This window comes from Hyperolius riggenbachi, chromosome 7 (genome assembly GCF_040937935.1).
Source record: "Hyperolius riggenbachi isolate aHypRig1 chromosome 7, aHypRig1.pri, whole genome shotgun sequence".
Taxonomy (NCBI): Eukaryota; Metazoa; Chordata; class Amphibia; order Anura; family Hyperoliidae; genus Hyperolius; species Hyperolius riggenbachi.
In genome coordinates, this window is record NC_090652.1 from 86,265,745 (window position 1) to 86,288,802 (window position 23,058).

Genomic DNA, 23,058 nt, shown 5'->3' on the forward strand with positions numbered 1-23,058 from the left:
CTCTCTCTTTCTCTTTCTCTTTCTCTTTCTCTTTCTCTTTCTCTTTCTCTTTCTCTTTCTCTTTCTCTTTCTCTTTCTCTTTCTCTCTCTTTCTCTCTCTTTCTCTCTCTCTTTCTCTTTCTCTCTCTCTCTCTCTCTCTCTCTCTCTCTCTCTCTCTCTCTCTCTCTCTCTCTCCAGTGGTCACCTCGATTGAGTTTAACCTGGTGTGTGTACGAAACCTTAGTGATGATGTCATGAATAAAATTGCTTATTTGTTTTAAAATATTCTTTAATATATTATTTAGCCAGTAGTTTACCCCATGTAAAATCTTTCCTCTCCCTGATTAACATTCTTACATGTGTCACTGGCCGGTGACAGCTTTAGTTCTGCCAGGTGAACTGTACGGAATGTTTGTTACTGAGAGCTCTATGCACAGAGGGAGATCTTGCTTGGCAGTTGGAAAAGCTGTTATTTCCCATGTAATGAGGTTCTTGGACAGGAAACGGTCAGGACCTAAATCCTGACATCATGCATAAGGTGGGTTTTCATCACAGTATCAGCCATACAGATATCCTTGTTAATCCATTTGAAGAAAGGTAATGATTTCTCGTGGCAAAGGGGGTATCGGCTACTGATTGCACACAACTTAGTGTACCTGAGATGGGCATACAAAGAAGAAATATACATACCTGGGGCTTCCTCCAGCCCCCTCCGGCCTGATCGATCCCTCGTCATCCTCAGTTGTTGCCTGGTTTATCCGCAACTGGCCTTGGCGGTAAGTCATCCTGTCGGCCACGCACACTGCCTCATCTAGCTCCTGTCGCTGGGAGCTTTCTGTGCCTACCTCAGCGGGAGCAAGACGAGGTAGCACGCACTCAGCCTGGATGTGCATGCGCAGTTTGCCCCGGATTGGAGGCCAATTGCAGAAGATCCAGGCAGCGGAGGAGGACAGCGACGGAGCAATCAGGCTGGAGGGGGGCTGGAGGACGCCCCAGGGTTATGTATATTTCTTCTTTGTATTCCCATCTAAGGTTCCCTTTAATCCTGGGTTAAAGTTCCTCTTTAACTCTCCTGTCTTCCAGTTTTTGATAGGACCTTTGAGAAGTGGCTGTGTTTTATATACACATAAGAACACTGCATACCAGCTTAAAGGAATACTGTAGGGGAGTCGGGGGAAAATGAGTTGAACTTACCCGGGGCTTCTAATGGTCCCCCGCAGACATCCTGTGCCCGCGCAGCCACTCCCCAATGCTTCGGCCCCGCCTCCCGTTCACTTCTGGAATTTCAGACTTTAAAGTCTGAAAACCACTGCGCCTGCGTTGCCGTGTCCTCGCTCCCGCTGATGTCACCAGGAGCGTACTGCGCAGGCACAGACTATACTGGGTCTGCACAGTACGCTCCTGGTGACGTCAGCGGGAGGGAGGGTGCGGCCGCGCAGGCTCAGTGGCTTTCAGACTTTAAAGTCTGAAATTCCAGAAGTGAACCGGAGGTGGGTCCGGAGCATCAGTGAGTGGCTGCGTGGGGACAGGACGTCTACGGGGGACCATTAAAAGCCGTGGGTAAGTTCAACTCATTTTCCCCCGACCCCTACAGTATTCCTTTTAAATAATGTTTGCCCTTACTCCCTGCTGTATGGGGAGCTGAACTGAATACATTGCAGTTTTCTCAACAGAAGTTGCATTTCCCTTTAAGATAGCCATTCATTAGTGATTCCTCGAGCAGAGGCTGGGTAAATATCCAGTCAGAGTAATGATCCTGATTATATGGGTGGTTTGCTGTGCCTTGATCAGGATAGGAAAGTACAAATCAGCATGTGAAAGGCTGTTTCTGCATATGGGTGCTTTGTTGTCTCCAGAAAGTCATTAAACAGATTTTATTTTACTGATCATTTTATCAACCTGTTTATTTATAAAGTGCATGTCTGTGTCTTAAAGGGACCCTGCAGTCACCCAAAACTAAATAAACTGAGCACATCTCACGTAGGGCTCTTACAATCAGTGCTGCTTGCTTCCTGATCCATGTTAGTTGAGTGCAGCATCCCCTCTGGGCCAGCTCTGTGCTAATAGATCATCAGGATAATGGCATGCAGCATGTTCTGAGTGCACTGCCTGCTTCCATCCACATTGTGAGATTACCAGGTCTTCATGGGCTAGGGAAGTGCATCATGTTATGGTGTGGGAGTAGGGCAGAGGTCACAACGCATCTGGGTCAAATCTTTGTGATCTTCCTAATGGTCAAAAACTCCCAGAGGTTGATGTGGTGGTGTGTGTAGGTATTGCACTGTATTAAGTGAACTACGTAGGACATCATTGACCATTAGGCTAGGTTAGGTTCACACTGGGTCATTGCATTGGAATATATAATCGCATAGCAAAAGCAATGCAGTTACACTCACCTAAAGGATTATTAGGAATACCTGTTCAATTTCTCATTAATGCAGTTATCTAATCAACCAATCACATAGCAGTTGCTTCAATGCATTTAGGGGTGTGGTCCTAGTCAATACAGTCTCCTGAACTCCATACTGAATGTCAGAATGGCAAAGAAAGGTGATTTAAGCAATTTGGAGCATAGCATGGTTGTTGCCGCTAGATGGGCCAGTCTGAGTATTTCACAATCTGCTCAGTTACTGGGATTTTCATGCACAACCATTTCTAGGGTTTACAAGGAATGGTGTGAAAAGGGAAAAACATCCAGTATGCGGCAGTCCTGTGGGCGATGCTAGAGGTCAGAGGAGAATGGGCCGACTGATTCAAGCTGATATAAGAGCAACGTTGACTGAAATAACCAACTCGTTACAACCGAGGTATGCAGCAAAGCATTTATGAAGCCACAACACGCACAACCTTGAGGCGGATGGGCTACAACAGCAGAAGACCCCACCAGGTACCACTCATCTCCACTACAAATAGGAAAAAGAGGCTACAATTTGCACTAGCTCACCAAATTTGGACAGTTGAAGACTGGAAAAATGTTGCCTGGTCTGAGGAGTCTCGATAGTCAGAATTTGGTGTAAACAGAATGAGAACATGTATCCATCATGCCTTGTTACCACTGTGCAGGCTGGTGGTGGTGTAATGGCGTGGGGGATGTTTTCTTGGCACACTTTAGGCCCTTTAGTGCCAATTGGGCATCGTTTAAATGCCACGGTCTACCTGAGCATTGTTTCTGACCATGTGCATCCCTTCATGACCACCTTGTACCCATCCTCTGATGGCTACTTCCAGCAGGATAATGCACCAGGTCACAAAGCTCGAATCATTTCCAATTGGTTTCTTGAACATGACAATGAGTTCACTGTACTAAAATGTCCCCCACAGTCACCGTGGGCCAACATTTCTAAAGAATGCTTTCAGCACCTTGTTGAATCAATGCCACATAGAATTAAGGCAGTTCTGAAGGCTAAAGGGGGTCAAACACCGTATTAGTATGGTGTTCCGAATAATCCTTTAGGTTAGTGTATATTGTAATGGTATCAGTGGCGTAACTGTCTCATGGGGCCCCCTGTGAAATCTTTTAGGGTGCCCCTTCCTGCATTCAGACCCCCTGCCTTCCCCCTGGTGCCTGGGGGAGAGGAGGAGCCCAGACTCTGTATCAGGATCTGATATAGTAAACTTCTGGCTGTAGTCAAGGATGTGGAGTGGGTAAAAAAATTATCTGACATTTCGGTTTATGAAACCTCTGACTCCAAGTACCCAGAATTTCTCCTTGACTCAGACGCCGCAGCCCTTGCAGGGCTATGGAGTGGGTACAAAAATCATCAGACTCGGACTCTTTAGTTTATGAAACCAACCTCACTCCGACTCCAGGTTCCACAAAATTGCTCCGGCGCATGGTTGGGTCCCCAGGTCACATCCATGCGCTTGTATGGAATATACAAAGTAGGACCAGTTCTGATATAGTAAACTTTTGGCCAGGTCTCCTAAAGTTTACTGTACAGGCTGCCCCCTACTAAGAAACCGGTTTTGCTTCAGGAAATTGTTTGTAAATTTAATTTATTTGAAAGTTGAGTCCTGTGATAAAATGGTGAAACGTGGATAAATGATTTACTTTTGGACAACTCTCGATTTATACATATAGTTCGGTTTTTGATTGTTTTGAACTACTTATAACAGTTAATACACTACTGTAACATTTAACAACAAAAATATGTAATAAAAAACAGTATTGTATATTTTGTACTTAAAGACAACTTTGTAAAATGTTGTTACTCAAGACAACACAAAACATTTATATCACACCTTTCTCAGCAGTACATTTATATCGCACCAGAGCTGCAGCCACTAGTGCACGCTCAATAGACTGTAGCAGTGTTAGGGAGTCTTGCCCGAGATCTCCTTACTGAATAGGAGCTCGCTTACTGAACGGGAAGTGCCCAGATTCCAACCCTGGTCTCCTGTGTCAGAGGCAGAGCCTGTAACCATGACACTATCCAGCCACAGTCGAGTAGAGGACTGCCTGTAAAGGGAATTTGCTACATTGTTTCTACACGACGTCTGAATGTGAACTGAAGTACTATCAGCATTTTCAGTGTTTTCTCTCTTCCTAGCCATTATCTGTGCGTGAGGTGATCCGTGTTTTTGCTTTGTGTAAGTGGATAAGTAGTGTTGTGTTTTTCTAGTTTCACAGCACAGTAATTGGTTACTCCTCCAGTGTAATTTAGCCTATGGATGTTTCAGTCCTCTGGTGGTGCCATGAAAGTGACTGTGTCACAGAGGAAGCGTTTCCAGCTAAGATGATAGTCTGGAGTGTGGTGGCTTTGTCTGTTGCCTTTTTCATGTTACTGATCTTTTCCACAACAGATGTTTCAATGTCGGAACTGTAAGCTTCTGAAGAGGTGATTGAAGGAGAATAGGGTTGTGGCTAGAAGGATGCCTGATATTATTTTCTCAGCAGCAGAGTAGAAAGACATCTGAAATCTGATTGGTGGGCCCAGTGTTCTCCCCAGACATTTTTTCCAGCCGGGTGGCATGAAATAGTAGCCGGGTGGCATGAGTTGAGAGAATGCAGGACCAGTGCTTCTGTGCACAACTCTGCTTACAGCATAGGAGGGGATGAGCTGATAACAGCCGGGTGCTCACCAAAACTAGCTGGGTGGAGCACCCGGCTAAAAGAGCCTGGGGAGAACACTGGGTGGGCCTATGAGGCTAAAGAAGACCTAGGATGTAATTTTCAATAATGTTAATGTAAGTTCTACTACAATCTACAGGTGACAGGGACAGAAACTCACCCATTCGCCCATAAATGAGTCTTCTTTTGAAACTCCACCCCCTCATAGGCAAGACCACCGCACCCATTTTTATTCAAATTGTTTCAGAGCTCTGTGGCCACCTCCATCTGGGTTGCTGTGGCCCGCCCCCAGTTCAACAACTACCTATTAGGGCACGGCTGCCAAGCTGGGAAAGGGCAAAGGCAACATAGGTGGGGATGGCCACAATAGTTTCACTGGGGGGGGGGGATAATATAGATAAAAAGAACTCCCAGCATTCAACTTTTTGGCACTGACTACTAAAGGACTACTAAAGGACCAGTGCTCCTTAAAGAGACTCTGTAACAAAATGTTCAGCCTTATTTCTTCTATCCTATAAGTTCCTATACCTGTTCTAATGTAGTCTGTCTTACTGCAACCTTTCCTAGTTGCACAGTGGCTGTATTATCTCTGTTATATAATCTAATCTTCTTTCCTTTGTCATCTTTGTTGGCTCAGGCAGGAATGTGCTGCTCTGCTGTGATAGGTAGAAGTTATACACACCCTCTCCACGCCCCCTCCAGGCTCTGTATGAGTCACAGACTGAGCTTCTCTCAGCCTATCACATGCTGGTTAGCAGCCATGTTTTTTGTTTGTAAACACTGCCTAAAACTGGCAATTACAAGCCAGGATCTCAGCAGGGAGTGGCAGAAACAGCAAAGAGGGGCCCAGGAGAACATAATGAATAGAATGGTATGCTTTTTATTGTAAGAATTTTAGAGTACAGATTCTCTTTAAGTATGTGATAACTCCAAATCATAACAGCAAAACAAGTTTTGCAAGTTTTGAATGCAGGATTAGCACCTTTATCACTTAATAAACTCAGACCAGTTGCTGTAGAAATTTTATTTTTATGGTGACAATCCCGCTTTAAAAGGTCTGCTTTCCTTCCGTGCTTCTGGTTATGACATGCAGAGCATAATGTGGGAAGTTTATAGCCACATGGAAGCATGAGCCGGCGGGTTTGAAATTCAGTTTTGCCACATTGGAAACAACCTAAGTGTTGAGCCACTGATTACTAATAGTGAACTTTCCAAATATTTTATTAGCTGGTGTTGCTCTTACAGGTTGCTGTTTTTTGTGACTGCGCTCTTGGGTTGTAGCAGAAAAATAACATGTCTTACTAAGAGCACTGTGACAGCTCTCTGCAGCAATCCTCTACTATTAAGTAGGTCCCCATTGCTATCTGGCATTGCTGTTCTGCTGAATGAGGCTTGTGCTGGCTACTTAATTATCCTCCTTGGCACAGGGAGAGAGGGGTAAGCAACATTCAGTCAGGTCTAATGCAGGCCCCAGAAGGTAGCAGCTAAGGTTTGCCGTTTTCTTTGCTTGTTAGCACCCAAGGCACCTGCACATAGCTTAGATTCTTTTCAAAGGCGTCCACAAGAAAATAAGGCTGTTTGTTTTTGTATTTTTCAATGTTTTGCTGTCAAAAACGACGTCTGCTAAGTTCAGATGAGGTAAAGGAATACCCAGAAATGTATGTGTTCCTATTATGCATCTATATAGTGCTGACATCTGCTGAAGCACTTTGCAGAGCACACAATGATGTCTCTAGCTGTCCCTCGGAGCTCACAATCAAACACCTGCCATAATCTAATACCACAGTCTAATTTACTTACGGAAGCTATATTGGAGGGGAAGCCCTAGATCACCAGGGAAGTCATATGGGGGAGGTAGGGGGAAAGCACTACACACTGTACAGAGGAGGGTGGGGGCCACTAGACACCTGCGAACAGTATAGTGGTTGGAGGGGAGGCTATTAGACACAAGGGAACTTTGTAAGGGAGGAAAGATGGCCAGTAGACATTGATGGCCTGCGACTTGGTTCCAGTGTACAATTTCGGCCCACTTTGTATTTGTTTGACACCCCTGCTTTAAAAAAAAACATTGCTTTGTTACAGCTGATATAAATCCTGCAATACATCTGCAGTGTGTCTATTTCCTGCTTTCATGGAAGCAGACATAGGGTTAGCATCCTGTGTTTAAACATTAGCTGCTCAGCTGTGGCAGAGGAGATTCCTGAGCCGATACAGCAGAGAGATCAAATTACAGTTGTGATTAGTCAAAGATGAGGGGGAATAAGACAAGCTAAACTCTCTAAATACATACAGGGTGCATTCCATCCCTACCTCTCCCTAACAGTAAGGAAAGACTTTCCAAACTCTCTATTATGCTCTCATAAATGCCCAAAGAAATGTATAGTGATGGCATCACTGGGGCTTCTAGTTTGGTCTCCGCTGTCTTTGGAAGGTGAGCCATCATGTCATTGCAGTGACTTGGCCTCCTGCTGTCACATCACCCATCTAAGAGGCACATGGCATTTTTGTCACTTGACGACTTTGCTATGGCATCCCCTAAGAGCCTACAGTCTGAGCTCTGCCCCATTTTCTGGCCTCGCCCCATAAATACCAGTGGGAGGGATGTTAAATGGCATCTCAACCATACTTTCCCCCATAAATGTGAATGAATGGAATGGTGACTGGCAGCTTAGCCACACCCCCTCCCATAAGGCAATAGATCACAGCCAGAGGAAGAGTTTTGTGTAGTTTTCCTCCCGTCATCTTGGTTTCTTCCCATATCCTCAAAAGCATGAGTTAACTGTCTCCTTAGACTATGGTAGGCTAGACCATAACAGATGTGAGATTTTGGGTGACCTTCAAGGGACAGTTATTGACTGCAACAAAAACTTTTATCCGGCGCTTCTCAGAAACTGTTTTGGCTCTGTAACTGGTGTAGCCCAAGCGTGTCCAAGACAAAAAAAAAAAAAAAAAAGAAGTAGACCGAGGGATGGGTGAAAAAATCAAGGGGTGGGAGGAGAGCGCACTCAGGTTGTCATCCAGTAAAAATGGGCCGTTGGCCAAGTAACATTCTCACCTGGATCTGTAGCAGACTGTCCCATACGGGGTGGCCAGCAGAAAGGCTTTGTCCCACTTGGACTGGGAATCAAGTCTTGGCAGAAGTCCTCAAGGGGTGCAGATGATGACCTCCTTCAGAGCTGTACTGGCAGGCCGCTGCTCTGTTATATTTTCCTCCTAGCCCGAGTGCTGTGATGCCGCTATAGGCAGCTGCACTGCCGGGCAATCGTGGGTGGGAAGAGTGTATATAACGGCCAAAGCTGATGTTGGCTCCACGCCGCTCTGCTGAGGTGAGAGAATCAGAACGCAGGCGGTTGGAGCGGGAGCTAAGATGCTCCTTGGTGGTGTAACGGTCAGAAGAGGTTCTGCCCTAATCTGTGGGCTCTGCACAAGCGGGACACAGGCGGCGAGAGCGATTTAGCAATTTGCCAGTGCAAGTGTGTGCAAATAAGAAAAAAAAAAAAGTGGCTGCCGTATGAAATAAAAGTACATCTTTTATTGGCTCAACCCTCTTTCATCAGGTTAAAACATTGTAAAGGCCCATACACACGTCGGATTTTAGCGAACGACCCGTCGTTTGAACGTTCCGTCGTTCGGACATTTTCGCGTCAAATCCGACGTGTGTACAGACTATCGTTCGGGTGATAAGACTGGTTACCAGCGATCCGCCCGGCGGATCGTTGGTAACCAGTCTTATCACCCGAACGATAGTCTGTACACACGTCGGATTTGACGCGAAAACGTCCGAACGACGGAACGTTCAAACGACGGGTCGTTCGCTAAAATTCGACGTGTGTATGGGCCTTTACAATTGAGATGAGTTTAATTGCAATATTCTTCATTGATTGGTGTGACGTGGGTTAGGCGATTATCCAATCCCACATCAGTATGCTAATATGCTGGTGGACCATGATGCATAGCTGTAAAAGTAAAATCCGCTGTAAGTGGGTTATTCTCATTGCAAGAGGGATATAAAAGGAAAGGAAGGGCCGTTCTTATATAGGGATCAAGGGATAAAGTGATACTTCAAATAATTAAATAACTCCCGGCTTTATATGAATTATTCCATATGTTGGGGCCACATCATTAAAATGTATAATGAAGAGTCTATGGCTCATATTATATGAAAGGGCCACGATAATGCAAATATTTTATAAAAAAAAAAAAAAAAATCCAGCTTTTTTTTATATTTGCATTATTGTTTCTTAACACTATGACTGTGCTGCAGAAGAAGTTATATTTAAATGCAGAATAATGCATTTCTGGGTACTTCCTAAGCTCACCTGAACTAAGCAAAGCTCTTGGTTGGCATGGAAACATCTAAAAATATACCGGTAAAAGGAAACTACCTTATTTTCTTTTGGATACATCTCGAATTTATCAGTTACAGTGATGTTTGACAGTTTGTGAACCCTTTGAAATGGTCAAATTTTTTTTATATGAATGTGACCTACACGATTATTTGATTTTCAAAGAAGACCTTGAAGGGAACCTGAGATGGAGCCCCAGCCTAAAAACATACATACCTGGGCCTTCCTCAAGCCCCCCTCCGGCCTGATCGCTCCGACACCGTCCTCTTCTGGCTCCCCCATTCACCTGCAACTGGCCGATAAAATCCTCCAGTCAGCGCAGTCCGGCTAGGCGCGCTCCCCGTCTCGCTCCCGACGCTAGGTGCGTCATGAATGCGCTGGGTGCGCGCTCGTGGTATGGCCGCGTCTGCGCAGTTGGCCCTGGAGCGGAGGACTTTCTCACTGTATGTGCAGGTGCCTCATGGCTTCAACAACCTGGGAAAACAGAAAATGTTAGCCACTTCTTTGTGGTGACTGATTGAATTTTGTGCAACCCCCCTCCTCACCACGAACAAAAAAAGGGTAATTAACTAGCCAGCACAATCCTCATTCAGCAGAACAGTAATGCCAGGAAGCAATGGGGACCTTCCTAATAGCAGAGGATTGCTCCAGAGAGCTGTCAGATTGCTCTTAGGAATCGAGAAAGGCTGTTTTCCTGGACGATGTAAGTGCACAGGTGCACAGCCACAAATAACTAGGGAATTAAAGAGGAACACCAGTTAATAAAATTATTATATACACTTGTGTATATATAATGAACTTTCCACAAGTGTTTTAAAGCCTTATGCTGGGCATACACGGTGTGATTCTCCTTATCAATCAAGCCGCTGATGGCTTGATTGATAATTTCCGACAGGTCCGATCAGCGAGGCTTTCGATTCCCCGCCCAATGGGCAGAAAACGAGCGGAAGATAAGGAGCGCCCGCGGGGACAAGCGGGAATAGATCCAGGCGGAGACGAGTGGGGATGCGCCAAGATCGAGCCAGCGGCTCGATCCGGCGCATAAAACTCAGTGTATGCCCAGCATAAGGCTTGGTTCAGACGGACATCTGAACCAGCTGCCTACAGCAGCCCGGCATCTTGTTGCGAATGCAAAGATTAAAGAGATTCTTCCATCACTCCTCTCCCACCACCGGACGGCTCTGCAACGCTGACACCATCCTCTGGGTTATGATCACATGTCATATCATGTGATCAGAAGCTAGAAGAGGATGTCGGGAGCATAGCGCCACCACAGGTGGAAGAGAAGCCGATCCAGACAGGTAACTATAACAGCTCCCTGCTGCATTAGGCAGCCGTAAACCGGGTTTGGGGGTGGGTGTGGTAATTGGAATGCCCAGAAAGCGGGTTGGAAGGGGGAAGTGGGGGTGCACCTGAAGTGAGAGGGCTATGTCAGCCTCGATATCCATTTCCTTTTAAACAATACACCTTGCCTGGCTGTCATTTTGTGCCATTGATTCCAATAACTTTAGCCATGAACCCTGCACAAGCATGCAGATCAGGACTTGACCTGATTAGGCACATACTTGTTTCAGGTGCGTGATTCCGACTCTACTGCAGTTAAAGAAATCAGCAGAACAGCCAGGCAACTGGTATATTGTTTTAAAAAAGTAATACATTTGGTAGCCTCCATATTCTTCTCAGTTTAGGTGTACTTTAACACCTTCACATTCCTGGGTTTTTTACCCGGTAGATTCCTGACAATTTCGACTCTATTGACACAGCAATAACTTTTTAATTACTTATCATATCTAAGTGAATATAATCATTTTTGTAGGGGTTAAATACTCACCTGTCTTGAAGGCAAGTTCATCTCTCCGCCTCCCTTTCAGAATGGGTCCTGCTGTTTTTTTTTTAATTGCCCTAGGGCTCTGGCCATGCCCTCCTGTTGGCTATTGAGCTGGGGGGCAGTTCGCAGTCACGCAGGCGGAGGTTTCCAAAGACCTTTGGCAGCCTGTACCCCAAACATGTCAAGACAGGTGCGTATTTAACCCCAGAACACCCCTCAATATGATTTAATTTAGACAGAGCCTGTCATTAACCTCAAGTACTCTTTAAGGGCACACTTCTGGCATAAGAGCCTACCTCGGGTTTGCTTTAAGTTGAAATTCAAGTGAAGGCTTCATTTTATAAGGTGTCAGGACAATAGAACACCCCCTATTATTGGGCTACTCAGTGGTGCCTTTACATTTGAGCCAGGAGTATTGTTTCATTATGACGTTTTGAGTGTGTAGCTCACCTTCACTTGTGTGCAGCGACAGCTAAATTGCCCCACCCTGGAGGCAGAAGTTCAGATTATCATATTCCAGCTAGTCATTCAGCGTCGTGTCTTGAGGGTTGCAGGCATAGCTCCTGCCATGGGCGCCATGCCTGCCTCTGTCCTGTGCCGCCACCAATGCCTACTTGTATGCCGCCAAGCGCCCATCACTGCTCGGTCCCGTGTTCGCTGGCTCTATGTGAGAGCATCAGTCAGAAGTCTGATCAGCGGCAACTGAAGTGAGAAGAGTGCATATGGTACCCCCGTGAATACAGCACTGCACTTGCGGAAGAAATGTCATTAGTCACTTCCGCATGTGCCGTGTCCAGGAGTGGTACCATGTGCTCACTTCGGTCACCGGTGACCAGAGGTCTGACTGATGCTGCCTGTGACTTAGAGCAGCGATGATGGGGCACAGCAGTGGCTGGCGGCGCTGATCTGAGGTCTGACAGCAATGTGAGGAGAGGGGAGGAAGACACCTATCACCACCTAAACGGAGATGAGGAGCACCTTACACTACCGAATCTGGGGAGGGAGCTATTTACACTGGGGACACCTCGTACTGCTTAAACTTGTGAGGCAGTCATACTTATACTGGGGAGACCTTTCACTACTTAAACTGGGGGTGGGGCTACTGGGGACACCTCTGGCTACATAATACTGGGGAATCACACCTGGCTACCTATTGGTATTGGTGGGCCTATGTACATAATAATTTTGGGGGTTCTTGTGGCTAAGTAAATACTATTTGAGGAGTACATCTGTCTACCTAATGCTGCTAATTGAGGGATTCACAGGACAACTAAGCCCTGCTAATTGGGGGACAACACGTGGTTGCTTAATTATGTTATTTGGGGAGCATGGCTACTTAATTTATGTATATTGGGCATATTAGGCTACTAATTATTTTGTCTTGACGCAACTGGCTAATTAATTTGTTTATCTTGAGGCACCTGGCTGTTTAAATATTTTATCTGGAAGTGTGTTGACGATTCAATTATTTTATCTGGTCTGAGTGCTTGTTACTACTTAATATTTTTGTAGGTGGCATGTGATTACTTGATGAATTATCTGGAGGCATGTGATTACTTGATTCTTCTATTTGGAAGCATGTGACTATGTATTTCATTTTGAGGCACATGGCTACTAAAGTACCCAGACCTGAGCTTATATAAAAGTGTTATACATACCTGTGGCTTCTTCCAGCCCCATGTGCCCAATTTCAGTGTTTGCCATAGGCACCATATTACCCAGATATAACTCTGTAGTCACGGCCTACCCATATGGGCAGTATGGTTGAGAGATTTGAAGACCCCAATTCCCCCTCCCCAGTGCAGGAAAATTTCCCTCCATCACTGCTGTGCACCATAGCTGTAACATTCTAACTTTTAGCTGTGGAGTGATATTTAAGTCAGGTGTGCTTGGTCACAAAGCAACACAAGTTTTTATTTGTAAAGTGGAGTTTTTTTTTTTCTGTTTTATCATCAAAAAACGCTGAAGCACTGAGAATATTTATAAAGCCTTTACATACTATCATGGAGCACCCCCAAGCCTGCCATACACATGGCAGACTTTCTCCTGACGTGCTCAATAGATCCCTCTATGATCGAGATCTGATCAGAGAGGGATCTATTACTGCCATACATTAGATTTTTAATAGATTTCAGCTTTTGTGCATTTTGTGTTCAATTATGTTATCTTTGACTAATAGTTAACGGTTTTTGATGAGCAGAAACATTTAAGTGTGACAAACATGCAAAAGAATAAGAAATCAGGAAGGGGGCAAATAGTTTTTCACACCACTGTATATATGTGTCTCGAGGGGTACATAAGATGAAGCTACCCACCGTAAGAGAAGATCCACAAACGGAACTCTTCATAAACGGATACATACTGTGATAATATTGACAAAACCTGACATACAGAATGTTTGCATGGAAGGTAGGAATACAAATGTTGACGTTGGCACAGCAGTATACAATGGAGGGTTTTAACTGTGTCACTCAGGTCCAGATAGTATCCAATCACCATGCTATGCGTGCTCTGACTAATGATACCAATGCATTCATTGGCAGACAGTAGACTTGAAGAAGGGAAAGGGAGGCACCGCTTCTTTAAAATTCCTTTATTCCGGTGGGGGAAGTAGCAGGTACACAGCAGTGGGGGTAAAAAAGGCCTGACAGCTGTTTCGCTGGTTTAAACCAGCTTCTTCAGAGGCAGAGTGTACACTCTGCCTCTGAAGAAGCTAGTTTAAACCAGCGAAACAGCTGTCAGGCCTTTTTTACCCCCACTGCTGTGTACCTGCTACTTCCCCCCAGCGAAACAGCTGTCAGGCCTTTTTTACCCCCACTGCTGTGTACCTGCTACTTCCCCCACCGGAATAAAGGAATTTTAAAGAATCGGTGCCTCCCTTTCCCTTCTTCAAGTCTACTGGATGCAACAACTTTTGGATGAGCACGCTCCTTCTTCCGGGTCCGGTGTGTCTGCCCTGCTGCGTTTGGTGCCAGGTACTGTTCTTTTTCCTCTCAAAATTGTTATGCATTCATTGGCAGAAAAGGAACATTTGTCGGCACTGCATGCATAAACGGTTTATTTCATTCTAAAGGTGCAATCAGCAGCATTCCAGATACCAACATGTACAGCAAGATATAAAACTGGTGCACATACCAGTCCTGGTGCGCAGTTCAGTGGGTGCAGGGTGTAGCTGCCTGACGGCCGTTTCACGCTGGAATGCGCTTCCACGGAGGCGCATTCTAGCCTCTGTGGAAGCGCATTGTAGCTGGAAACGGCTGTCAGGCAGCTATACCCTGTACCCACTGAACTGCGCACCAGGACCGGTATATGCACCAGTTTTATATCTTGCTGCACATGTTGGTATCTGGAATGCTGCTGATTGCACCTTGAGAATGAAATAAACCATTTATGCCTGCAATGTCGACCAACCTTCCTTTACTTTAAACTAGTATTGTGTAATAAACATTCTGCATTCGTGAAAGTGGAATTTCCTGATTAGCCACACCGTAGAAACTTGTAGGAACAAAGGGGTATATTCACTCCATCTCACCTCTCCCAACCTGACTGCTAAATGAAATACTATCAGCTAGATGGAGGCAATACATATTCGTTAATCACTGGATGCACACACACCTTTTTTTTCCTTTGTGAATTCAGTTTTCTGCAGAAATACCGCATATTTATAGGAAATGTACAGAAAATCATACTGCTGTCAGTAAACTGATCGGTATTTCTTTGTGAATTCCAAATGACAGTTTTTGCATTCCATATATTGTCGATCGTTCAGTAACGCTTGGTGAGTTGAGGCCACCGTGTTGCCAACTCCCAGATAATTTGCACTATTGCAGTAGATATGGCTACTAGGGCAACACAGCAGAGAGATTCGGTATGCAAGTGTCACTGATTTTAAGTAGAAAAGAATTTTGCTTTCTTAAAACAGAAGGTATTTGTGATATTGAGTGAGCTCTGAGGTGTCCCACAATGCATCACTGCTGAATATGCTGCTAATAATCCCTTTGTTATCCGTGAGAGCTAAACGCACCTCCAGAAACAATGGTTGGAATGCAATGATGTGTCAGCTTAATTGTACAGAGCCACACTAATACTACATGCATACAGACTATTTCGGATTGTCTGATCCTCATCAGTGCATGGCATGGATTAATGTGGCTCTATGGGGTAAGACTTTAAACACCCAAAGTTACAGATTGCTGGACAATCTGTAACTCTGATTTTAAATAATTTTATTTCCTCACTGAAGAGATTTTGGATGATCTGGCTATAGCATACCCATGTGATTGGCAGCACTCAGTATTTTTGGGCTGTAGTCTTCGGCTCCTTGCACACTGCAAATCAGTTTTGCGATTCAGATTTGCAATTCCGATTTTCCCTGAATGAAATTTACAGAGAAACGGAGTCAAAAACACAGGTGCAGTAACGATTAAAAATCTGAATCGGATGTAAAAACCGATTAAAAATCTGAATCGCATGCAGTGTGCAGGGGAGTACATTTGAAATCGGCGCTGGTAGACTTGGGCGCAGGATACAGCCGGTATATGGTTTTAATTACTATTCCTCCTCCAGGCCGCCATGGATAGTGTGGGAATGAAATAATTCGGCTTCCAGCGATTGCTGGAGGCCGAATTATTGTGTTTTTTAAGCAACCTCGGCTCCATCTCCTGACGGCCCCGACGTTACTCGCTGAGCACTGCGATAGGAATGATTCCTATTGTAGTCTATGGAGGCGCCAGCTGCGCCCAAATCTAGCAGCGCTGAAAAGCACTGCTCCGCTTTAGGGAGCCTTATGTTGGGAACACGATACGTTTTTTCCGGTCGATTCTTCAATAGATTTTCTTAGTAAAGCGAAATGTGTGTTCCCAGCATTAAGCCCGTACGGGGCTTAATGCTGGGAACACACATTTCGCTTTAATGGGGGATTTCTGTTGCCTGGCAGAGATTGATACACAATACCTTGGGTAACCGTGCAGTGCTGACACTGTACAGACTTGCCACTAGTCTCATGACTAGGCCCGCATCTGTTGCTATGGAGGAGGGTGGAGGGAGAATGACCTGTGGGCGGGGGAACGGGGAGAACAGTGTGATCGGGAAGTGCTTTTGCGTAGGCAATCTCTAAAGAGCCAGCACTCCAGATCCTTAGTAGACATCGGGTGGCTGCTGTACGCATACTGGAGTAGCTCACGATTCTCAGCCAAGGCAATCGTTATTGGTCACCATGGCGGAGTTCATCCCAGCGTGTGTACATAGCGTTGGGGTTCTTGTGATATTTACACAGATGACATTACTTTCATTTACAGGAAGAATAGGTAGTAGCCTTGTGTGGAATTACAACTGGAGAGGACAGATTTATCATGGAGGTCAGAAACCAGTCAGTCCAACCCAGGATACATTTCTACCAACAAGCACAAAAGTTAGATGCAAAGCTGTAATTTTTAAGGTACGCTGGCTTCCTGCCTCCTGGGATTTGCCCAGCCATGAAATGAGGCCTCAGTATTTCACTTCCAACAAGCTTACCGGTACTTTGATTTGCAGCGCTTCGATTAGCCTGTCAAAGTTTGTACAGAGTTGTGTTTTATTTTTTTTCCTTGAAAGTTTGTACACTCGTTTACCCTTCATATTAGCGTGGGCTGCCAGCTTAGAGAAATATTGGGCTGTTAGATAACATGTTGCCGTTATCAGTAGATTACAGGGTGTTCCAGCTTGTCACTATCATCATAAACCATCTTCATACTTATTTATACCGCCCAGCGCTGTCCTGGCTGTCACCGTCTACATTAACTGTTTCCCATCGCAGCCTCTGGCAGGAAGCCTTAAGCATGCCTCGTTTCTCTGCAAACCGGTGTCTACACTCGAGGTAAGCTAGTTAATTAATTTTCCTACTTATGGGGAGTAGTAATGGGAAGTAATAGAAAGAGTCCTTTCATATAAATCTGATCCGTTGCTTTTGGTGGAGTCTGGGAAGCTAAACCTCCTCCTTGAAGATATTTTGTCCCAGGTCTCCCAACTACCATAGGCTAATATAAAATTGGACTTAAAAGGAATCTAAAGTGAACATAAACTTATGATATTTGTATGTGTAGTACAGCTAATAAATAGAACATTATTATCACAAATATGAGTCTAATATTGTTTCCAGTACAGAGAGTTTCAGTTGTTATCTATGGGAAAAGAGCTTCTCTGAGCTCTCTGACCCAACTTGGGTTGCCTATAGTGCAATTATCTCAACCTGTCTCTCACTGTTTTTTGTTTTTAAGGTTTTACTGCAAGATAGTTCAAAGCGTCATTAGCTCTGCTCTGTTTTATCATTTAAAATACAGAGTGTAATTTGTAAACTGCAATTATTAGAGAATGATGCAATGTTATAAAAAAAGCTATATAACTGACAGTAAAAATATGAGACTTTACTTTTCTACTAATGTTCAATTAATTATCCGTACTACACATACAATTAGTTATATCATACGGTTTATTTTTGACTAGTGTCCCTTTAAATCATATTTTATTGCTGTTTTAACATGTACCTGAACTCAGGGCAGAAGGAAAACCTAGAGCAATGCATCCTGTATGTAATTAGAGAGTTTAGCCTGTCTAATTCCCCTTTATGCCGAGGCTTATTAACACTGTAATTTGATCTTAGCTGTGTCAGCTAGCTGCCTCAGCAGAGCAGCTAATTTGCAAACACAGGATGTTAACCCTATGTCTGCTTCCATGAGAGCAGGAAGTAGATACACGGCAGATTTATTGCAGGATTTGTATCAGCTGTAAAAAAAATGTTTTTCTTTAAAGGTTATTATGCTGCTGCTTATCTTTTAGAGTAGAGAGGAAGTTCTGAGTTCAGGTCTGCTTTAAAGTGGACTCTACTGTTTTTTTTATTGTAGTGAATGGTAGGTAGTTTTGTGTTAAAGAGACTCCGTAACAAAAATTGCATCCTGTTTTTTATCATCCTACAAGTTCAAAAAGCTATTCTAATGTGTTCTGGCTTACTGCAGCAAGTTCTACTATCACCATCTCTGTAATAAATCAACTTATCTCTCTCTTGTCAGACTTGTCAGCCTGTGTCTGGAAGGCTGCCAAGTTCTTCAGTGTTGTGGTTCTGCTATGAACTCCCCCATCCAGGCCCCTCTCTGCACACTGCCTGTGTGATATTTAGATTAGTGCAGCTTCTCTCTGTTCTATTATCTTTTACAAGCTGGATAAATCCTCCTCTGAGCTGGCTGGGCTTTCACATACTGAAGAATTACAGACAGGCACAGCTGTCTGCACTCTGCAGGAAGAAATAGCCTGACACTTCAGTGGAAGATAGCTGCAGGGGGAAAGAAACACACAAATGATCTCTTGAGATTCAAAAGGATGGCTGTATACAGCCTGCTTGTGTATGGATGTATTTTCTATGTGTGGACATACTGTACATCAATCTACTTCCTGTTTTGGTGGCCATTTTGTTTGTTTATAAACAAACTTTTTAAAACGGTTTTTAACCACTTTTAATGCGGCGAGGAGCGGCGAAATTGTGACAGAGGGTAATAGGAGATGTCCCCTAACGCACTGGTATGTTTACTTTTGTGCGATTTTAACAATACAGATTCTCTTTAAGGTAGTGCAGTGTGCTGGCTTATAGCTGCCTTGCTTGGCACACCCCCTCCTTTAACTCCAGTGCTTTGACTTTCTACGCTCTGCTTTTTATGCTATATCTCATGCTGGGTATACTCGTTTCGTTTTTCCGCTCGATAGATGCATTCGATTAATAAATTCCGTCATGTCCGATATTACTTTCAATCGTTTTACCGCTCGATTTCTCATAGAAGTAAGAGGAAAAAGATACGAAAAACAAGCGGAAGGTAAGAGAATAGAATGGAAAAAAGTTCGAACGGAGAATCGGGTGGAAAAAAGCGTATCGTGTGTATCCAGCATCACATTGCATGTTTTCAGGACATTTATGCTCACTGTGGTCAAAGATGTGGACCGGTCCTTAGATTTGTGGACCAGTTGTGGATTCCTTGTGCGGTTGAAGTAGATAAACTTTATCTCTCCATGTTGCCCTGCTTATGTCAGGTTAGACTGCGGTTGTGTATGTTTTGGTCGCCGTGTGTCACTGGATGAGAGAGGAGGCGTGTTTAGATTATAACCGTGTTGTACCCTTTGCATATTGCAAATCCTTTTTCACTGACATTCATACACTGATGGCTGGCTTGGCCGTACAGACATTAGTGTGTAAGCTGGATCAGTATGATCTATTGGTGACAAAATGACACTTAAGATGGCCACTAACGGTCTAATTTCTAGCGAAAAATCATTTAAGCGATCAGATAATTCTGATCAGATTGGTTGTAAATAAAAAAAATCTGATTGGATTTTTGTTGAACCAAAATTTGTATTTTCTTGTTGGTTGTGATGGGTAGCAAGCAAAGATTGGTTCATTGATGGTGTAGTGAAGCATGTACTTCACTTCCAATCACAATTCTCTGATCACGCAAATGACTTTTTGCTAGAAATTGGATTGTTAGTGGCCACCTTTAGAATAGAATCCCTTTATAGTAAACTCAAGGGACCAGGAAAGGTAGCTTACTATATCAGACGTTTACTATATCAGAATTGGTCATACATTATATATTTATACAGGCAATTGCTGGGACTTGTGGAGTTTACTATATCAGAGTTTACTATAACAAGATTCTACTGTATATGAATTTATTGTTCCCCTCACCTCAGTTCCTCTGTGTCCCCCTTATTGGTGAGTGATTAGAGCCTTTGTCAAGTTCTGTCTATATCAGGAAGTGCGCAGAAAATCTTTGTGGCACCAATGGCAATACTTTTGTACTGCGGTAGGTGGGTTGAATTTATGTTTTTGTTTGTTTGTTTTTGTTTTTTTGATAGAGGCAAACTGAGGGGAGAGTGATATAGAGCCTGCCATATTTATTTCCTTTTAACCAATACCAGTTGCCTGGCAGATCTTTCTGGCATCAGTAGTGCCTTAATCACGCACCTTAAAACAAGCATGCAGCTAATCTTGTCAGACTTTAGTCAAATGATCTACAGGCTTGTTCAGGGTCTATAGGTGCGTATAAACGCACTACCGCTGGCAACGATGGGCACGCCGGACCCTCCCGCTGGGGGGACGTTCAGCCAACAGTATGCGCGTGTGTACACGCTGTCGGCTGACTGATAAGGCTGTTTCTGAACGATCCGCACGGATCGTATATTAACTATTTCCATTCACTTCTATGAGAAATCAACAAAAAAAAAAATATCGGACATGATGGAAATTATCTATCGAACCATCGAACACAAAATTGTATGTGTGTACCTAGCATTAGAGGCAGAGAATCAGCTGGACAGCCAAGCAATGTACATTGTTTAAAAGGAAATAGATATGGCAGCCTCCATATTCTGCTCATCATGTGTTCCTGTAAAAGTACCCTGACTTCCTGTCGAGATGCCGGCATTCGTCATGTAGCCAGCACTGGAATCTCCCCATCAATGTCAGATCAGAAGTTTTGGACTACGTTCTGCAAAAAACACCTGATCTGAAGTATAGTCCTCTGAAACGGAGGAAAGTTTGCTAGTTTGCCCCCCTACCCCCCGCCAACAGCTTTGGGCCCTCCCCCCACAGCTTTGGGCCCTCGGCCCTCCCTCCCCCCCAGCTCTGGGCCCTCGCCCCCCACAGCTCTGGGCCCTCGCCCCCCCACAGCTCTGGGCCCTCCCCCCCACAGCTCTGGGCCCTCCCCCCACAGCTCTGGGCCCTCCCCCCACAGCTCTGGGCCCTCCCCCCACAGCTCTGGGCCCTCCCCCCCACAGCTCTGGGCCCTCCTGCAATTGCAGGGGCTGCTCCCCTCTAGTTATGCCCCTGTTGGCTGTTCAGACCATGCCAGGGTGAATGGAAATGAGGTTTTCTTTTACTGCTTGTGCTGTATGGAGCTGAACTCAGAGAGTTGTCACACCCTCAGCAAGTGAAGTTTCACTTTGTTACCTTTTTTATTCTTTGAGTTGAGCTATAAAGTTTATGGCGGCGGCACGTGTAGAAACTATACTAATCTATGTGTATGATATATGAGATGCATTGAGTCACACCTTGACTCAGCAGTCATATGACCCGCTACCTGTACATAGGCCTCAGGGCTGCTTTGAGAATAAGTTACTGAGCACCTGTTCCTGGAAATGAATTTGAAAAGCCTTCCACATGATAGCAACTGCGTTCAAACACTCCACGCCTTGGAGACACAGACGTTATTGTAATTAGGATGATGAAAATAATTCTTCTACCATGCAAATTGCCGCTGACTCAGAAAGCAGAAGTCCTGCCAGCCAATGAAAGCCACAAGCTGTCAATCAATTAGCCAGCAATTGTATCAGAAACACGAAACTGAGTAGTTGATATTTGCATGTGTGATTTCTGCCCTGACCCTTTTTTGACTTCCTTTCAGAAATGACTAACTGAAAAAACACAGGTTACATTCAGGCTGGAAACACACTAGGCAAGGTGCAAGTGCGTGAAAGGTTGCATTTTGCTGCATATGCTCTTGCACGGTTTTTAACACATTAAAGTGCGTTTGTGTTTCGCATATGCGTTTTACTCATATGAATCGCAAGTGTGTTTTTGTGCGTTTTGTATACGTTTCTGATATGCGGTTTATGCAAATGTTTTGGGAATGTGGCCAGTATAAAAACACTTTTTCGATGTCCTTTCTGGCTCATCACTAGGAAGTCAACAAGAAGCGGAAATGCATCATCAAACTTGGTTTTTATACAAAAACGCATAAAAAGCTATACCCTTTGCATCACCATTGACATACTTCAACGTTATGTGCATTTTACATGCATTTTGGAAAAATATGCAGCAAGTTATACGTTTCAAAAACGCACATTGCAGAATGCAAACAAATGCATTTTTTCATGCGGCCTATTGACTTACATTTTGCGCGTTAATGCTAGCGGTGTACGCAATGCCAGCATTTGTCTAGTGTGTTCCTACCCTCAAACTTTGGAATTGGGTGTTTTTTTTTGTTTTGTTTTTTGTTCACTCCTTTATAAATACACTATACCATGGAAAGAAAACATATTTGAAACACCTCTGAACTAAAAATCATTATCAGTGCTAGCCATACCTGGGGGTTCTTCAGTGCCCCCCACCGATGGGTGTATGCTCTGTTTTCTTCACCCCATTTGGTCATGCTCCTGAATGGATATGCACAGCAACTGTGATCAGGAGCATTCTGGGCAGTGCACAGTTTGGATACATTTGTAACCACACATGTGCAGGATGTTCACAACCATGGCTCCAGCACACAGCCATGGGGGAGCATGCACAAAGGGGTCTTTCTAGTGGACTAAGCAAGCCCTCTTTACACATGGACAGAGGATGGGGCAAAGCATGAAGACAAAGGTGATGCCGGCTATGCTGAGGGGATGCTGAGTTTATGGGGACACTGAGTAACTCCCAGGTATGGCCAGCTTTGATATTTATTTTTAGTTCATGTGTGCTTTAAGTAGAAATACAGACAAGTTTTAAGTAGCATAGGGAAGGGCTCTGTTAGTTTGTGTTCTTTGTATCTCCGTTGGGAAGAGTTACCTTCACATCCGGTTATATCATTCGTTATAAATGAGGTTGAACCTCTCTTGAACTTTAGTTGCGTAGTGTTTTCTCTGGAGTGATCACTTCCGTTTTCTTAAAATTCTTTTGTGGTCTCAAACAGCAATAGAAATCTTGTAAAAGTTCAAGTTTCTAACCTCATACCGCTACAAAACCCAAACATTAAAAAAGATTAGCAGATGTTCCATTACACAGTCCACCTGTCACGAGAGACACTGAGACCCTGATCAGCCTCAACATTAAATC

The 23,058-nt window shown here is 44.3% G+C and overlaps 1 protein-coding gene across 2 annotated transcripts in view; it reads left to right on the top strand.

Annotated features, from left to right (window-relative positions):
* The window catches only part of CAPN15 (calpain 15), a 150,633-nt gene that overhangs the window by 18,535 nt on the left and 109,040 nt on the right, over positions 1-23,058 (top strand). Inside the window, exon 1 of one of the 2 annotated variants that reach the window (XM_068244225.1) lies at positions 17,011-17,079. The exons of the other annotated variant lie outside the window; for it this stretch is intronic. Within the exon in view, the coding sequence (XP_068100326.1) occupies positions 17,042-17,079 (38 nt within the window). The 5' untranslated portion in view covers positions 17,011-17,041. Of the gene's footprint in view, positions 1-17,010; positions 17,080-23,058 lie in introns of those variants that run through there. 2 annotated transcript variants of the gene reach the window in all.